The sequence below is a fragment of the Pan paniscus genome, chromosome 8, assembly GCF_029289425.2.
Source record: "Pan paniscus chromosome 8, NHGRI_mPanPan1-v2.0_pri, whole genome shotgun sequence".
Classification (NCBI taxonomy): Eukaryota; Metazoa; Chordata; class Mammalia; order Primates; family Hominidae; genus Pan; species Pan paniscus.
The window spans coordinates 66,453,201-66,473,811 of NC_073257.2; the positions used below are offsets into that span (position 1 = coordinate 66,453,201).

The 20,611-nt window shown below is 34.3% G+C and overlaps 1 protein-coding gene across 2 annotated transcripts in view; it reads right to left on the bottom strand.

The window, feature by feature from the left end:
- Nucleotides 1-20,611, bottom strand: part of PCDH15 (protocadherin related 15) — a 1,779,889-nt gene that overhangs the window by 331,966 nt on the left and 1,427,312 nt on the right. For both annotated transcript variants that reach the window (XM_055092816.2, XM_057298896.1), the window contains one exon: nt 14,730-14,923. In XM_055092816.2, coding sequence (XP_054948791.1) covers nt 14,730-14,923 — 194 coding nt within the window. The remainder of the gene's footprint in view (nt 1-14,729; nt 14,924-20,611) is intronic.

The following is a 20,611-nucleotide window of genomic DNA, read 5'->3' on the forward strand; positions in this document are numbered from 1 at the left end:
ATGCTCTTAGGGCTCGTTTATTGCTTCAGCAGTAGGATTGTGTTGGCGATTGTGTGTGTTTGATATAGTCATAGCAAAGTAGAATTCAGTGAGCTAATATTTTCTGAAACACTGTTTGGCTCCAGTATTCTTTGGAATCTGGAGTTTGCTATTGAATGGGAAAGCTTCCATGTATCCAGACTTTAGTGCTACTGCTCTAACCATGGTCAGGCCTGGTCAGTATGTGATGTTCTCTTGTGATGCTGTTTGGTTCCAGTGTTCTTTGGAGTCTGGGGAGGTTTAGCCTTTAAAAAGCAAACTGCCATGAAAACTATTCTACCCAAAATTTTGATTCACAGCCTTCATTGGATTACCTACTGAGGTCAAGAAAGTGTGGCTATGTAAACCAGTGAGTTTCTATTGCTATATCATGGCTAGAGTTTTGAGGTAAAATAGATTGGATCTTTATGTGTGTTTATATGCGTCTTAATGGTTTATGTATGTTCATGTATTATGTTTTTTTTGTCTACCAAATTGGTTTATAAATAAAAGAATACACATAAAATAAGTAAGCCCAAAGTATTTTTCAAGTTCAAATGAGTTAAGTCAACCACAATAAGCAAGCTGGCTTTAACATTTTTGATAAAATAAAAATAAATGCCTTTAGAATTGTCAGCATACATTTTTGCTGGGTTTTATATATGTCTCTGCTAGATATGATTGAGGTGTCATGGTTTGGCATAGAAGGTTATAAAACTATAAACCCAGCTAAAATAAAATGATCTTGGTTTGTGTACCTTCTTTGACAAATGAGACTAATTTAATGTTGTTAGCTGATTCTTGTGAGGTAATGGCAAAAATACCTATATCTTTAATTTTAAGATTTAGTTGAGGACCTGACATTCACCAGCTATTAAAAAAAAAAGTAATGAACAAGGAAAAAGCTAACTTTAAATGATGGTGTCTAATATTTCAGTTTTCAGAAGAAATCTAGATAAACTATTAAAATGAAATAATCAAGTACTTGTAAATTGAATAAATGTTGTAGATACACTTTTTGTGTAATATAAAATTTTTAAATTGTTTTTGATGTTCATTGGGTATCTGGGTCATTTCCAATTAAGAAAAAGTTATGGGGAAACATATTTCTAAAAATTGTGGAATGGTTCTCATCTGTAAAACGCTAATATCTGATAGTCAGCTCAGAATTTCTTGCTTCTCAGATGTTCACTAAAGTTTTGTTCACTAAAATTTAAGGCTACTAAGGATAAGAATTTTAAAGAAGATGTGTTTTTATTGAGAAAACGAATCTGTTTGTCCAGTTCAGAAGTTATCTAAAGGCTAATTAAAATTATGGGCTTGAAATGGTTAGTTATGAAACAAGGTAGAAGAAAACCAATAAGTAGAAGAAAAAGAGATGTGTAAAAAGTTATAGATACGAAAATATATTTTAGGAAGGTGATAATGAAAAAAATAACAATTTTTATAAGAAAAGATTTTGTATGGTGAATGTTTGTCCAAAATTAAAATAACTGGTTATTAAAAAAAGAACAGAAAGAAAATCTAAGACAAAACAAAAGTCCAAGCATGTCATGGATGGTCTGTGTAAGTCATATGCCATTTTTCCTGTTTCTCTGTGTGTCTATCTTCATGCCTGTACAAAGAAAATACAAAGTTGAAAAAGCTTAGATAATAAAATATCCTTTAAAACTTGATAAAAATAGGAATGCTTTGGCTAATTAGCATTGTTCATAGTTAAAGCTCATATCTTAATGAAGGTAAAATATAAATTATTGTAAAGAAATACATTAGCAGTTTGGCAATTTTTTAAATATAGTTAAGCCCAAAGCTGGATGTAACATGGAGCCAAATTTCATACTATATTTGCTATTCTGCATCACATATCTAAAGTGAATTTCTTAGTTACAGAAAATGTATAGTGGTACTGCTGGACTTAAAGACAGTAAATATCAAAAAACTGAATCAGGAATAAAATATCCATCAGGTTAACTTTTTTTGGCTCTGGGTAACACTGTAAAGCCAAAATAAATTGAGTAGAAGATAAATTGAGGGTTGGACTACTATTTATTTTTGCTTTTTTTTTTTTTTCTTGAGACAGGGTCTTGCTCTGTTGCCAGGATGGAGTGCAGCGGAGTGATCTCAGCTCACTGCAACCCCTGCCTCCCGGGTTCAAGTGATTCCCCTTCCTCAGCCTCAGTCCTCAGCTGGGACTACAGGCGCTGCCACCTCACCTGGCTAATTTTTTGTATTTTAGTAGAGATGGGGCTTCACCATGTTGGTCATGATGGTCTCGATCTCCTGACCTCGTGATCCACTCTCCGTTGTCACCAGGCTGGAGTACAGTGGCACAATCTCGGCTCACTGCAACCTCCACCTCCCAGGTTCAAGCAATTCCCCTGCCTCAGCCTCAGTCCTCAGCTGGGACTACAGGCATGTGCCACAACACCTGGCTAATTTTTTGTATTTTAGTAGAGATTGAGTTTCACCATGTTGGCCATGATAGTCTCAATCTCCTGAACTCATGATCCCCTCTCCTCTGCCTCCCCAAGTGTTGGGATTACAGGCATGAGCCACCATGCCTGACCTATTTTTGCTTCTAATTTTCATTTATTTGCTATTTGTTCTACTTATATATACAAATATATACACATACACATATTTATATGTATACATATACACATAGGTATACATATATGTATATATACACATAGGTATACATATATGTATATATACACATAGGTATACATATATGTATATATACACATAGGTATATATATATGTATATATATTTGTATACATATATATATAAAACTATTGATGCTTTTTAGTTTCTAATGGAAAGCTTTTATTTGATTCTATGAATAGTCATTTTGTTTTCTATGTATTTCCAACAATTCACCATTTGTTCTGTTTATTGAAAGTTCCTAAACTACCTTTGTCAAGCTTCAAAACATTGATGAAGGACAGCAGCCATTTAAATTTGATTGGTTTTTCTTACCTCTGAGTATATTGATAGCTATGATAATTTTAAGGTTCTTGGCAAAAATCTTATAAAAGACTTATTTTTGTAAGTTCTAAACACAAATAGTACATTATATATTTTGTAATTTGGAAAGTAGATGAGAATAGAAGTGTTTAAATGATGTTTATTTCCAATGTAATTCAATTCAATCAATAATTTCAGTTGGTTCAGATCCTTTCCTTTAGTGAAGAAAAACTGTGATATGGGTTAAAAGTTTTAATGTTCAGGAAAGACTGGGCTGTTTTTTTAAGAAAAATTTTATTGATTGGGATTTCTCTGAAACTACTTTCATTGTGTTTACCACTATTAACATTAAGTGACACTCAACTGAATTAGATAGTAATTGCTTTAAAAATTGTGATACTTTGTTGTAATTTTTGATCCAAATTCATTTATCTCTGATGGGCATTCATGTGGTACTTGAAAACAAAATATGCACAAGTGTTGCACTGGTTTGAAGAGTTTGGTGTGAAAGTTACTTAATCAGTTGTAAGTACTGTATCTAGAAGTAAATCTCAGAAATGTGTGATGATGCTCTTTTAAATAGCTGAAGAGAGATTATTATGTGGTTTTCACTTTGTCCTTGCTTTGTTGTATAGTATTTAAGTGAAATGAGATTGCTTATCCCTATTCTGAATTTCCAAAGCTTATATTTGCATTTGCCATTTTTCAATGGAAAAAAAAACAACATTAGTTGTCTTGCTTTCAAAAGTTTGTCAAAGGACCTATCAAAACTTTGATGCTTTTGGTCACAGTTCTGTCACTAAAATGCTAGCAATTAGACATATGGAATGAGTAACCTAACTACTTTAACACAGTGGTCAGAAGTGCTATAAGTAGTATCTGCTAAGCTCCAAGCCACTGTGTTTTAATTTGTGACATATTAGAATAATAGGCTTTCTGTAGTATAAATATCCTATTAACTAATCCTTGTGCTGTTAAGTTACAGGTCTTTGAATCCTCAGTCTGAAGAAAGCACTGACTTCTGTTAAATTTTGAGCATTGATACCAGTCGAAGCCTCATCTTCAGACACAGGAGAAGGTGACAATCAAAATGAACTGCTTTCATGAGACACAGGGCCAGAAATTAAAACTATTCAATCCCTCTAGACCCAGGAACTATTGTGGAAACTGTAGGTGTGTGAGATGGTGAGGGACAATTTTGAGGGACAAACTCAGTTCAGAGTTTCTGTAAATTAAACGTTAATATCAAAAGCACAATGATGCAAGGTCAGTGTCTGGGCCTATGTGTCAGAATAACAGGGTTTTCTTGGTGCATTGATCTGCTCTTTAATAGATAATCGTAAAAGGCTATAAGAACTTTGTGAAAATCATAGTCAAACTGATTAAAATTAGATAGATTTGTTTATAAGGTTTTATTAAAATTAGATTTAACATTAATAATATACCATACAAAGATAAAATTTTGTTTTCTCTTTTGAACAAAAATTTCATGTAAGAGGAAACTGCAGGGAAAAAAAGGAGAGGGGAGACACAGAATAAGTTGGCCTCATGCTATCTTAAGTATTAGGTCTTATTGCTTAAGAAACAGAGTCTCCTCTCTATCAAAAGGTAAATGTTTTTGTTTTATTATTTTGGCTAAATAAATGAATATTTCATAGTGACCTGTGATCCTATTTTGTGATATCAAGTGTCTTAAACATTTGATATTTGACAGAATTTCCAACAGCAAAATTTCAAGTTCTAAATTCAGTCTTTGTGAACTCAAACCAACCTTTTTGGATATTAGTTGCCCTGAAGTTCAAGAGAGACATGTAAGGCTTATTAGGCTTAGTTGTTATGTTAGAATTATGCAGGAGATATTGTCAAATCTGAGGTGGTGGTAAGTTTCCTTTGGGTGATATTTATATGGATGGGTTGTTAAAATGTGTTTGAGGATTATATAAGATTCCTGTAATTCTGATATGTCTTAATATAAGTTGTCAGTAATAATTATGATTATTATGTTACATTGTTGTATGCCACAGAAATAACCAAATTTCTTTATCTACTGTGTCTTTAACTATGGCTGTCTTAAGACTTTTGTCATCTACAATTATTGTTTTGCTTTGATCCTTCTCAAAAAGTGACTTATAATCAGCTACAGTCCAGGGATTGCTTCTTTGGTGTTCGTGAAAAGAACTTTTCAATGCAGGTTACTGATAACTTTGGAGATTGTGCCATTAGGTTAGAGAGGAAAATTCCAGGGCACTAATTGAAAGGCTGATGTGTTCATAAAGATTGTTAACCCAACATGAAGCAGAGCAATAATTGATTGCATGGACTAAACTAATGAAGGACTGAAATAATTTTTGTGGCTTTTATCTTTGGAATATTGCTGATTTTTTTGTTTTGTATTTCAGAGTCTGGATAATTTTTTAGATCTATTTATAAGCTTTAAGTTATGCTTTAAGTATATTAAGTAGAGTATACTTTTGTAAACAGAACTTGAGGCATATTTTTTCTCTGCCTATTTTCTCCAGAATTATATTCTTAATTCATGTGTGTTAGCTTGCATACATTTAATGACAACTTGTTTTCTTGTGTAATGGGACACAGTTGGAGGAAGTGGTTATTTTCTTAGGGCTTTGAACTGAAATGGGCTTGGGAAAGGTTCCAGAAAAGCCAGTGTAGGTCCTATATAAAAAATGATCCTTGTTGCACTTTGGGTGGTTAATCAGGCTAAGTATATGGGCCTGAAGCTTCTTTTGCAAGTAGATTTGTCCTGCTATGACTTGCCTTTGTTGGAAGTTGGGGGCTGAAGAGAGAAATGCTGTGTTTCAGAAGAAAATGATACTATTAGATTAGCCTTTGATTTCTGGGTGGCCGTGAAATCACCTGTAGTATGACGCTGCCCACGATGCCCCTCCTCAGTATTAAGCAGCCAGAAAGATTGACAACCAGATTCCCCATGATTGAAAATTGATAAATAGAAAGGGGGGACTGAAACAGACCAAATAGTCCCATAGATCACTTTTTCGATAAACACAGAAATTGACCCTTCTGGTCTTAAGGCTTGAAACTTTTGTGAGTTTTTTGTTTTATGTGAGTTCCTTCCTCAGAAAACCACTTGCAGCCTCTCAAAAAAGTATTAAAGAAATGAAACGCACCAGATCACCATATTCAGATAATGAGATGCTAGACCCCTCATTCATCATGATTGCTTTCTTGCCCCTCCCTAGTTCTTGTTTTTTTACACATTGTTACATTTTTTTCCCTGCTATATATACCCATAATTTTAGTTGGTCGGGAGGATGGACTTGAGACTGATCTCCCATCGCCTCAGCTGCAGCACCCAATTAAAGCCTTCTTCCTTGCCTATAATTGCTGTGTCAATGATTGGCTTTCTGTATGGTTAGCAGCAGGACCTAGACCGAAACCTTGGTGTTTTCGTAATAATCTTATAATTGAAAAAGATCCTTAAAACAATCTAATTTAATTCTCATTTTACAAAAGAGGATTTAAAAATGGAAAAGATTTGCTGACTGAATCAAGATTATAACATTAATTAGCAACAGCAGATAAACTAAAATACAAGCCTTCTGAATTCAAAATCTGCTTTCCATTTCTCCCTACGTCCTACAAGAACAAATATGTAAAATAAACTGGAGAATTTTTACTTATCTATGTATGAATATAAAACATTTTTGGTTTGTAATAAAGGATGTTACCTTACAGGAAGCCATAAATTATTTCAAGTCTGAGGTTCAGACTATGAAATCACAATTTTAAATTATTAATACTGTGAATCAAACTTCATCTATAACACTTATTGTAAGAATAACATAAAATATGAAGAAGAGGGTTGGAAAACAGACTTAAGATACTTTAAGTTTGGGAATGATATAATTATAAAAAGACAACTTTTTCATATGACAATAGTAATTAGTAGTAATGAGATAATGTTGCTGGCTTATAGAGGATTGTATTATCTTATTATTATTTTCTATTATATATGTCAATATGTGCTACAAGGAGTCTATTTGTAATTCTGCATTTCTAGCTTATTTCTAAGATGAAGGTTACAGATATTTATATTGCTTTTTCTGGTAGATTTCAGACAGATTAATTACTGTTTTTGTTTTCCTTTGTCTTCTACCAATATTGTGCTAGAAAAGCTATGTTTACAGTTTGATGTTCACAGATTGTATTCTATTATTTTTGAAATACATATAGAAATCTACAAGAGCAAAAACTTCAAATTGAAAACCAATATAGGAGGACAGAGAAAACTTTTCTGGAGAAGTTACAGGGCAGAGTTTTAAGATACAAGATGTATTTATATATAAATACCACAGAACATTAACAGACAGGAAAACTCACATGTCAATTTACAGAAGATTAAAGAAAAGAAATGTATGTTTTGTGGAACTAAAGAGAAGGGTGTAAGTAAAGCAGTAGTAAGAGTTAAGGTACAGAGGTGGGACTCATGGGCTATATCTGTTGATATAAACTTCTTCTTGACAATGAGGCTCAGCTGGTAAAGTTTAAGCAGATTAGTGATTATAACCAAAAGTGCCAAGTCATTCACAGTTCTTTAACACACTACTTTGTTTTGTTTCTTTTGATCTTCTTGTTTCCTCTGCTGGGATATTCCATTATCATTCTTGCCCAGGTAAAACTGCACTTGTATTTATCTACTGCTATCTGTCTAGATTTACCTGTGCCTGCATCTGAATCCCATGTGGGCAGAGATCTCATTTTACTTGTTTTATATTTCTAGTACCTCCCCAAGAGACTAGTATTTGTGGGAACTTAGTAAATTTTTATAAGAATAAATGAATAAATAGCCTCATCATTTTTTACTAATGATAAACTTAGCATGTACATTTGTCACTAGTAAAATGATCTTTTAAAGAGAAAATTGTATTTTAAAAAGAATGTATAATCACAATGGGAAAATAATTTTATTTCAAAGTAAATTATTTCATCTCATATTAATTAAACATAGCCTTGCATTTTATGAAAAGAATGGGAATTTAAAATGTATGTTAGCCCATGCATCAATCATTTTTATCGTAATTTTATTAGAAGCTATTTGGGGAGAGAGATTGTCTCTTATTATCTAATTATCAAACAGTAGTGCTTTATTCATGTTAGGATGAAGTAAATATTTACTTAATTTAATTGGATAACGTAAGTATAAGTTAACCAATATACACGACTAAAGAATATCCCAAAATAACTTAAGTGTTTTTTAAAAGCTTTTGGTTTTTATTTCTTCTGTATGCTTATCAAAGTCTCAAAAAAAAGTAAAACAAAACACTAAACTATGTACTATTCCTTCTCTCACTCTCTGAATCTTTAGCTGGTTTACTAAATTAGAATAACACAGACATACGTATTTCATTCATATTGGACTTATTTTCAGTCAATATTACTACATTTATGGATGAAAGCTGTCAATTTTAAAATAATAATATAGAAAACTGTCTAAATTCTGAAGCCTGCTGTCATTTTTTGATGTTATTATTTAGTTAGCTTACATGCCATGGTTGCTGGCTGGGTCGATCTGTAAAAAAAATCACTATATATATAGTGTGTGTATACATATATATATAGTGTATATATATAGTGTATATATATAATGTATATATATAGTGTATATATAATGTGTATATATACAAATATATAATATATATATTTGTTCATAATCTTTAAATATAATCTTCCTTATAAAAGAAATCTGAAAGCAAAGCCTCATAACTTTTCAGTTCATTCATCAATTCAATTTGAAGGATTAACTTCTCTCCAGAAAATAGCAAATATGATTATCCTACAGTGAACATGACATTATCTCAGCAGGTAGAATGGAAGTATATGGATTTTATTCTCTGCAGGTCCCATTTGATATTTCACCAAACATTCTAAGGTGAGTTTTTAGTATCCAAGACATTATTTAATGAAAATAAATGTGAAGCTAGGTCAACTAAATTTCTGAAGTCACAGAAAAGACGTGTATACTCAGAATCTGAAGATGGCACTTTGTTTTCTGGCGTGGAATACAATTTTACTTAAGTAAAAAACATTTATTGTATTGATAATTGTAGACAATATATTATCCAGGAAAATCAATGATATGTCTTACAAATAGAAACTGAGCAAAAAGAGGAATATAAGATCTCATTCATTAAATAATCAATAAAGTGATTTGAAACACTTCAAATGTAATATAATATATTGGCCACATATAGATCAGACCAGATTTATTTAGCACAACACAATCTTCAATGAAAAATATGTATATATAATACCAACTTGTGGTTGGTTTTATTTTAATATTCAAGACTTTAATAAATTAAAAGTCTTGAGTATTAAAAGACTTTAATAAAATCAAAATAAAAAAACAAAAGGTGCCTTTGTTCTTATAAATAGCATTATTATCATTGCTACTAAACAATTATAGTTTTCCTCCACAACAGTAACTGCAAAGATTATAGATATGAAACAGTGGAGGAAAAAGCTTTAAATCTAACAACTCTGAGTTCAAGTTATGGTCCTACTACTTGTTTACTAGGGGAGTGGAAGTGGGAAAGGGGACTGCTGAGCCAAGTCAATCATCCTATTTCAGCCTCAGATTTCTGGTGTGCAAAACTAAATTATGCAAAAGTCACGATGCTATTGTTAATATTAGAAATTATATATATAAAGGAGCTAGCAAGGTATCTGGTCCTAGGGTATGCTCAATAAGTATTATCAATCACCTTTAATTCCTTTTCAGAATAACCTAGCACAGATGAAGCTATTATTTAAAATGCACTCAAACCTTACTTGGCTCTTTTTGTAGATTATGTAACTACTCAATGTATAAAAGTATTCTATATATTTCTTCTAAGAAGGAGCCCTTAGCTGTTTATCAGGTTCAGGCATACAGAGTCCTCCCTCAGCATCCATGTGGGATTGGTTCCAGAGCCCATAAGGATACTAAAATCTGCAGATAATCAAGGCCCTGATAGAAAATGAGACAGTATTTGTATATAATCTATGCATATTGTCTCATACACTTTAAATCATCTCGAGATTACTTGTAATACATATAAAATATTAATGCTAATAGTTGTTATACTGTAGTTTAGAGAATAATGACAAAAAAAGTCTGCACATGTTCAGTACAGATGTAATGTTTTCCCCAAATATTTTCAATTGTTGCAGTTAGTTGAATCTACTGATGTGGAAGCTGTGGATATGGAGGGCCAAGTGTATATTTGCTTTTTGGATATATTAAGTTTGGCCACATCCAACTAAATGTGTCCAAAATTAAATTGATGTCCTCACCCAAGCCATGTGCACCCCTATTGACATCAACACGACGTCACCTTAAGCAAAACCCTGGGAAATATTTTATCTTATTTTTGACAAATCTATTTCTCTATTCTTCCTAACATACCCAGTTCAAAACATTAGCAGTATTTCCTGTAGACTCTTGTGCCTCTGCTCCCCTAAAATCTGCCTCCCACAGAGACAATCAGATGGATTTTACAAAAACATGTTTTCTCACTTGACTTTCTAATTTAAAAGTCTTTCCAAGAATTCCTCCTATTGACTAGATAAGTCTAAGTTTCTTATAAAAGAAAATTAAATTTTCTGTGGCATGGCCTTTTAATTTTCCAGCCCCACCTTGAATCAGTTTATGCCCCAGTAACACTGACTAATAATTATCTATAAACAAGAAGCTATTTCAGACCTTTGAGGCTGTGCAAATAGGGTCACATACTTTTTTTTCATTTGGTCAACCTCATCCTTTTATTGTGGGATGACTTCTCGGTACTCCTTCATTATCGTAAGTTCCCCATCAATACCCCCAGAAAGCCCAGAATTTACCTTAATCTCAAAATTGCTATGCTAAACTAAATTTAATTTATATTCTTTATATACTTTACTGTATTTTGGGGGATTTCAAATGATGGTACTGTAGTTATCTTTGTTTTCCAGAATGTAGTAAATGGTAGTATGTAATAAATGGTTTGTTGGGCTGAAAGGAAATTTTCCTATCACAGACACCTGAAGGAAATGAGGCCATTGAGAAATCTGAGAAAAGAGCCATCCAGACTGAGAGAAGATGAAAATCAAGTTCAGAAGCATATAGGTAGCTATGATCCTCAGAGACAGAGAGGAGACTGGTGCCACAACTGGAATGGACTAAGAAAAGCAGAGTTGAGTAGGAGATGAAATGTATAAACTGTTGACATGAGGGAGTGTCCTACCTGTAGTGACAGCTGACAAATTTCACTGGGCCCTTTTGAATTTATTTTAATGATTTGCCTTTTACTCAGAGTGAGGTGTGAAAGCACTGGAGAGCTTGAGTAATGGATTGAGATGTTTTCCATGTTACCAGGATCACGCAGGCTATTGTGTTGAGAAGAGATTGAAGGGAGCACAGGAAGACTTGTAATTGGAAGAAGTTTTCAACACTCTAGACTAGAGATTGCAGTGGCTTGGACTGGAATGCTAATAACCAAAGTGGCAGCAGTTGTTGCTTTCTGAATACATTGTTAGAGTAGAGCACAGAGGAGTTGTTCCAGGTTATGTGTGGAGTTGGGGAGGAAGAGGGGCATTGAGGATGACTCTAAGGGTGTTTGGTCAGAGTGGCTGCAAGATGGGAGATGCCTTAAACCTCTTATTGGATATAAAGTCACCAATAAGTTTGACAGGAGTACTGTTGAAGTGAATGTCAGGCAGGTAGGAAGTAAACTCTTCCAAGTGTGACTTCCAGTATGTAGATGACAATAGGATATGAGGTTAGAAAGAAGAAAATTTATTGGGAAGAGACCTATCATCTGTCGATGACAGCAAGGAGGGGTAATGGGCATTATAATTATTTTTTGACATGAGATTCAAAGGAAAACAAACTATTAAGGAGGAGGAAATCTAGTTTAAAAATGTAAATGAGAATCTAATACTCCACCAACTGTATCTCTGTGATTAATGATGATCACACACCCTGCAAAGTTTAGTTACAGTCCATCAAGTTTCCTACACCTGGTGTAGTATTGAGTTATCTGACAAGTTTGATCTCGTAAGATTCTTGAGATTTCCTTTTTTTTTGAACTAATGTTAGTAAACTGTATCTTTTAGAAGAATCATCCATTTCTGTTTTCAAATTTTGCATACATTTAAGCAAAGTTGTCTCTGAATCCTACTTTTTTTCTATTTATATGTAGTTTCCTCATTAGATTTTATTGTATGCAGTTTTACTTGTTCTTTTTTTCTTGATTAGGTTAGATAGTATTTTATCCAATTAATTATGTCTTTATTTTTGTTGTGTCTTTCCAGAGAACCAAATTCAGTCTCATTTATTTGTTTTATATATGTTTATAATACATTCATGTCTGATATTATAGTTATTAATTATTTTGGGGGATTTCTTGTGTTTTTATTTGTTTCTTTTATGAAGTATTATGACAACTATACCTAATCTTGATAGGATTTCTCAAAAAGAAAAGTACAGACTAATTTTATTAAATAAAATAACAGCAAGCATATAATATCAGCTTATTTCAAGAGAAAAAAATTACGTCCTAATAGAATCTACACCATGGATGCAAAATAGATCCATCTAAACCATGGATGCAAAATAGGAGCTATAGTAAGATCAGTCATTATATCATCAACTCAAGAAGAAAAGTTATTACTGTCCTCATATATGGTAGCTATTTATTTGATCTGAGAAAAGCACCATTACTATTTTAAAAAGTCAATAAAATAGAAATAGATGAGTATTTTTTTAACATATTATTAATAGTTTTTAAAACCATAGACCAATCTAACGGGGAAACACTGAGACAGTCTCATTCAAGTCACAAACGAGACAAGCATTTTTACTGGAAGTATAATAGGAAATGAAAGTAAAGAAAGAAAATGGAAGCCAGGCATCGTGGCTGATGCCAGTAATCCCAGCACTTTGGGAGGCTGAAGTGGGAGGATCAGTAGAGGCCAAGAGCTTGAAACGAGCCTGGGCAACATAGCAAAATTCTGATTCTACAAATTTGTTTTTAATTAGCTAGGATTGGTGGCCTGAACCTGTAGTCCTCACTACTAGGGAGGCTGAGGTGGGCGGATTGCATGAGCCCAGAGTTTGAGGCTTCAGTTAGCTGGGATTGTGCCACTATACTCTAGTCTGGGAGACAGAGTTAGACCTTGGCTAGGGGAAAAAAAAGTAAAAGAAAAAAAGCCTATTTACAATGAAAACAAAAGATGCAGAAATAGTTCAAGGAAGAAATGTACAGAACATACATAAAAAGAAAAACAAAAAGCCTGCTAAAAAACACAAAAAAATGCATGGACAAATGCAGATGCAAAATGTTCTTGGATAGAAAGATTCAACATCAAACATATATAATATATTCCTAAGTAATTAATATATAAATTTCTTGTGTTCCTAATAAAAACACAGTTAACAACAACAAAAATACTGAACTAGCTTATTTAAAGTCAAAGAGAAAACTTAACAGAAGGAGAGGGAACATTTTGGAGGGAAAATAGCATTGAGGTAAGTTAGTAGCACCAGAGGATAGAGCATACTATGTAAGCTTAATCATTAAAATTGTGTGTTAATAGCTCATAAAATATAAATAATAGAATTGAATAGAACATTTAGATCAAAATCAAAATACATAAGAAAATATATGATATAATAAATGCAACATCTCAAATTTGTTCATCATTGGATGAATATCACAATGTATTGTGTGGGGACCACAGAGTATTTGACTGGAAAAAACTATGGCTGCATTAATACCTCCTACTGTGTACTAAGATACATCTCAAATACAATAAAGATTTAAATATACAATATGAATCCACATAAACACTAGTAGAAAACGTAGAATAACTGTAATCTGGGCTTAACATACCAATATAAAAAACTGATATACTTGCACATATTCAAACTGATGCATGTTCAGTGTTAAGTATTTCTCCATTGTCAATGAAAGAGGATAAATTGAAAAATTTATCAATAATAGACTTCTTCTACAGTTTTATACTTATTAAGGATATGTTTATCAATAATAGACTTCTTCCATAGTTTTATACTTATTAAGGAATATTACATAACTGTGAAAAAAATAATTTGAAGGATTTATCTAGTATCTACATGGAGAGGACTCCAGGATACATTCATTGTGAATGGAAAAAAACCCCAGCAAAGTGAAGGAATATATTAATATTTATTCATATTTTCTTGGAATGATACTGAAAATCTGGAAATAAACAATAAATAAACAAAAGGGATTTCTCAGGTGGGAGACTAGAAAGATGCAATTGTAATAGCAGGAAATCTTTTAGCTCCCTGTGTGTGTGTGTGTGTGTGTCTGTGTGCGAGTCTGTGTGTGTATACACATATTTAAATACATATATTATTTTACATATTTTAATAATTACCTATACACTCAGAAGTGACTTTGAAACCGAGACATTACATGCCACTGACACATCTGTTAATTTCTTTGAAGAAAAGAGCCTTTCTCTCTCTGTCTGCAGCCTTACTTTTCCATAATAAATTTGAAATATGCCTCTGATATTGTCCTTTTCCCAAAATTTAACCAAATCAGAATATGCATGCAGTTCCTGAGAATCTGGTCTCTCTGATTTTCTGATCTAATTTAGATGTTTATAGGATAAAAGAATACTTGCCGCGCTTCTTAAATTTAATTACAGGGTTAAACGGGCCCGATGAAAAGACTGCATTGGTTCTAATATAAATTACCTTCGCTCTGCAGGAGGAGCATTATCCGCTGCTTGGACCGTGAGTGCGTAAGTCCGCCCGACTATCATTTCCACCCCCGGAGCGATGGTGATAAGCCCTGTTGTTTTATTGATGATGAAGTCTCCCTGAGCCCCAACAAGGATTTCATATGTGATCTCCCCATTTGACCCTTCGTCTGCGTCGACTGCAGTGAGCTGGAATTGAAAATCACAACATAAATCCTCTTGGGTCTCAACTTTTCACCACCATGTCGTTTTTTCCCAACAAAAGAAGCTTGCTTTCAAAGAAAAAAACACAGGAAAGTTTCCTTGACATATATACTGTTTTTTTGTTGTTTTTTTTTTTAACTGAGGCTACTGTGTCCTGTTACAATACTAAAGCAATCACAAGAATAAGAGTGATTTTGTTTTTTGTGAGAGTGTTAAGAAATAAACTTTGGATCTTGAAGGCTTATCTTTATTTTAATTTAATAAAGGGAAAAAGAGGAAAGCCCTAACAGAAAATCTAATATCCCTATAGGAAATTTATTTTTTCTGTCTTGCCTTGCATTCTTGACACATAAACTCATATTAAAACAGACTGAACCTGGAAAAAATGAAATAGGCATAGTCTGCCTTTGTTACTCCCAACCTTCCTTTTACTCTCATTTTTCCTTCCATAATGTTCTCCTCCCTGTCTCCCAGAGACTCTCATCTTTGTGTCCTTTTTGTTTACAATTGCTCTAGGAAAGGTTATTAACTTGCACGCCCTGATTTATAAAGGACTGATAAGTCGTAGAGTATTAATGTGTCAACAATCAAACAAATACATCTCCCATTGTAGAATATCAAGGGTAACATAGCCCAAGAAATGTTTCTTTGGGGAAAGAAAATCTATTCGGAGCCCTTGAAATTAAGCATGTAAACATCTGTATAGCCAATTTACATATATCTATAATCATTTTGAAGGAACTGGTATCTAAAAGACTTTATTTGGGATATTATATGAAAAGATAACAATGATTAACTTCATCAAGCAACATTAAAGCAACAGTGATTTATTATATTAAAAGTGGCTCCTTGACTTGCTGATAAATATAAATTAAAGGGGAAAAAGGATATAAAGGGATTCTAGCAGAAATCTTATAGTAAGCATTTTACATACATCAATAGTATTTTCTGTATTCATCATACAAAAAGTGAAGAATGAAAGAAAGTGGTCTCAATTTACACATGAGGGAATATAATTAAAAGTTTTCTGTGGAATAAAGAAAACACACGTAATTGTAGTAAATTAACCTACCTGTAGAAATGTTTTATTTACTTATATTTTCAATACATTACTTCTAAAAATAGTAGTTTTTATAGTTTGCAGACTCCTTTGAAAATACAGTAAAGATGCTGGTATACCTTCCTTGATCAAATGTAAACATACACATTTACCTTGAAACTTGAATTCAATTTCAGGAACACCATATTAACTAATTTCCCATTCAAAAGTTCATGTTTAATATCCTCAATAAATGTAAACAAAGTACTTTATACACTGTACTGTGCTGAAGGGGTTATATTATGCATATTCTATTTTTTATTATATGTCATGCTTAGAGTGATAATGTCCATAGAAATAGCAGCAAAAAATAATTGAGAATGAAAAAGGAAATGACATTAATGCAACTAAGTCCTGAGACTGGCTATTTGGGGGTGGACAGATGTGGTTGCTGGAAAGAAAGGCATTTTATGACATGATTCTGCGACTTGTATAAGCCTGACAGACATATTCCTAAAGGCAAAGGAGAAACATTTGCAGAAACAGTCAAAATGAATGGCATATATTTATAGAGAACTATTCAAGCCAGACAAACTAATTCTGTTTTGTGTATGGATAAAATTAGAAAATTAGAGGATGGGGATAACAGAGGAGATATCAATTTTGATTATACTTAAATCACTTAAAATGTCTCAGGAAATCTTAATTAAAATTTAGCACAAATTGGATTCAATATTAACATTCTTCCTGGGACTTAAATTGGCTAAAGGAATGTAATGATAAATGGCAATGCATCAAGTTAAGAAAAGGTGTTAAGGAGTGTGCTTCAGGGATGTCAGCATTATAGCTGGTCTTATTTAACATTTTCATAAATGATGTTGGAAGGGAGGATAAGCTGGATGATAATTACATTGAAGAAGGTACCCACCTGGGAGATGCTAGAAATACCAAATAGTACTGCAAAACACAGGAGACAGAAACACCCACTAAATTGCAGAGATAGTCAACCACAGTTGAGCTAAGGTATTCAGGGAACACAATTAGCTCTGCAGAAATTATTAGGAGGTAGAAAGCTTAACAAGTACACAAAATAAGGATTCTATGTTTAAGTTACCTAGATAACACTCTTTTTCAGTCTTTTACTACTAAATAATAAAATAGTGGGTTATGAGTCAATATAATTTGTTTGCATGTATGCTAACAAAGATATTTTAAGGAAATTAATTGTAGTCCACCGTCAGAAAAATAAGCTGAGACACTGATTCTGAATACCCAAATCATAATAGTGTCTTCCATGTAAGATCCCGAAAACTCAAGACCTTTTTTTTTTTAAACCTCAACATTAGCAGGAGAATTGCTTGAACCTGAGAGGCAGAGGTTGCAGTGACCTGAGATCATGCCACTGCACTCCAGCCTGGCAACAGAGTGAGACTCTTAAAAAAAAAAAAAAAAAAAAAAATCCAAAACCTCAACGACATTACACAGTAGATGTCCCCTTCTGAAGTCTATTAGATGATGTTGAATGGAGTTGTAGTTGCTAATTTTGGAGCTAACCTATGGCAAGAATTTAATTCAATTATAGTTCAATGACTCTGTGACCAGTAGATAGTGTCTATGAGATGGAAATATATGAAGCTCATTTCTAATTTAGCGGGGAAATCTGCTTCCTAAATGAAAAGGGCATTTATTTACATGGGGAGGCCAATATTTTGCTTACAAGTTTCAGATGAAAGTAAAAACAATACTATGACTTTAAAGTGTTTATTGAAACATTGTGATATCTAAAAGGTAAGAAATTGTGAGCTATTTTTTTTTTATTTCTTTTCGATGATGTTTTATAGTTCTATTCAGGAACTTTAGCCCTACCCTTTCATAATTCCTTCCTCTCAGTGTTTCAACATGTGCATATTCCAAATGTCCCCATCTGTATTAGTCTGTTTTCATGCTGCTTATAAAGACATACCTGAGACTGGGTAATTTACAAAGGGAAGGTTTATTGGAATGCCACGTGGAATTCCACGTGGGTAGGGAAGCCTCACAATCATGGCAGAAGGTGAAAGGTGCATCTTATGTGGCGGCAGACAAGAGAAGAGAGCTTGTGCAGGGAAGCTCCCCTTTTTAAACCCATCAGATCTCATGAGACTTGCTCACTATCACAAGAACAGCACAGGAAAGACTTGCCCCAATGATTCAATTACCTCCCACTGGGTCCTCCCACAACACGTGGGAATTCAAGATGAGATCTGAGTGGGAATACATCCAAACCATATCATTCCAACCCTGGCCCCTCCCAAATCTAATGTTCTCACATTTCAAAACCAATCATGCTTTATCAACAGTCTTCCAAAGTCTTAACTCATTTCAGCATTAACTCAAAAGTCCACAGTCAAAAATCCCTTCCACCTATGAGCCTGTCAAATCAAAAGCAAGTTAGTTACTTCCTACATACAATGGAGATACAGGCATTGGGTAAATACAGCCTTTCCAAATGGGAGGAATTGGCCAAAACAAAGGGGCTACAGTCCCCAAGCAAGTCCGAAATCCAGTGGGGCAGTCAAATCTTAAAGCTCCAAAATTATCTCTTTTGCCTTCATGTCTCACATCCAGGTCATGCTGATGTAAGAGGTGGGTTTCCATGCTCATGGGCAGCTCTGTCCCTTTGGCTTTGCAGGGGACAGCCTCCCCCCCAACTTTGTTTATGGGCTGGCATTGAGTGTCTGCAGCTTTTGCAGGTGCACAGTACAAGCTGTAGGTGGATCTACCATTCTGGGCTCTGGAGGACAGTGGCACTCTTCTCACAGCTCCACTGGCCAGTGCCCCAGTAGGGACTCTGTGTGAGGGCTCTGACCCTGCATTTCCCTTCTGCACTGCCCGAGCAGAGGTTCTCCAGGAGGGCCCTGCCCCTCAGCAAACTTTTGTCTGGGCAACCAGGTGTTTCCATACATCCTCTGAAATCTAGGCAGAGGTTCCCAAACCTCAATTCTTGACTTCTGTGCACCTGCAGGCTCAACACCATGTGGAAACTGCTGAGGCTTGGAGCTTGAAACCTCTGAAGCCACAGCCTGAGCTCTATGTTGGACCCTTTCAGCCATGGCTGGAGTGGCTGGGACACAGGGCACCAAGTCCCTGGGCTGCACACAGATCAGGGACCCTGGGCCTGCCCATGAAACCATTTTTTCCTCATAGGCCTCTGGGCCTGTGATGAGAGAGGCTGCTGTGAAGACCTCTGATGTGCCCTGGAGATATTTTCCCCATTGTCTTGGGGATTAACATTCAGCTTCTTGTTACTTATGCAAATTTTTGCAGGTGGCTTTAACTTCTCCTTAGAAAATGGGATTTTCTTTTATATTGTGTTGTCAGGCTGCAAATTTTCCAAACTTTTATGTTCTGTTTCCATTATAAAACTGAATGCACTTAACAGCACCCAAGACACCTCATGAATGTTTTGCTGCTAAGAAATTTATTCTGCCAGGTATCCCAAATCATCTCTCTCAAGTTCAAAGTTCCACAAATCTCTAGGGCAGGGGTAAAATGCCACCAGTGTCTTTGCTAAAACGTAAAAGATTCACCTTTGCTCCAGTTCCCAAGAAGTTCCTCATCTCCCTCTGAGACGACCTGAGGCTGGACTTTATTGTCCACATCACTATCAGCATTTTGGACAAAGCCATTTGACAAGTCTCTAGGAAGTTCCAAATTTTCCCACATCTTCCTGTCTTTTTCTAACACTCCAGACTGTTCCAACCTCTGCCTGTTACTCAGTTCTAAAATTGCTTCCACATTTTCAGGTATGTTTTCAGCATCACCCCACTCTACTGTTACCAATTTACTGTATTAGTTAATTTTCACATTGCTGATATAGACATACCCGAGACTGGGCAATTTACAAAAGAAAACAGGTATTGAAATTACAGTTCCATATGGCGGGGAGGTCTCACAATCATGGCAGAAGGTGGTAGCGGATAAGAGAGGAGAGCTTGCACAGGGAAACTTCCATTTTTAAAGCTATCAGATTGTGGGAGACTTATTCACTATCATAAGAACATCAAGGGAAAATCTTGCCCCCATGATTCAATTACCTCCCACCAGATCCCTCCCACAATACTTGGGAATTCAAAATGAGATTTGGGTGGGGACACAACCAAACCATATCACCATCAATCACCCATGCGACCACAAAATAATCTAAGTTGCTCCTAATGTTTCCTTTTAAATTTTGGCTGCAGTTTACTACTCTCTTTAATTGCTCTTTCCTGGTTCTGATAAAAAAAAATACAGCTTGATATAAAAGGACAAATATAAAGAAGATTGAACTGTGCATAAGCTGAACAAAAACATTCAAATTGGAGTCTCAAAAATGACACAGAATTAAAGCCACAGTTGATATAAACCATATGCAAGAATATAAATTGTAATGCAAGAGTGTAAATGTGGTATTTTATATGAATAAATATATTTTTTATTAGAAGTGAATTATGGGCCGGAAGCTGTGGCTCATGCTTGTAATTCCAGCACTTTGGGAGGCCGAGGTGGGCGGATCACGAGGTCAGGAGTTTGAAATCATCCTGGCTAACACAGTGAAACCCCATCTCTACTAAAAATACAAAAAAATTAGCCAGGCGTGGTGGCGAGCACAT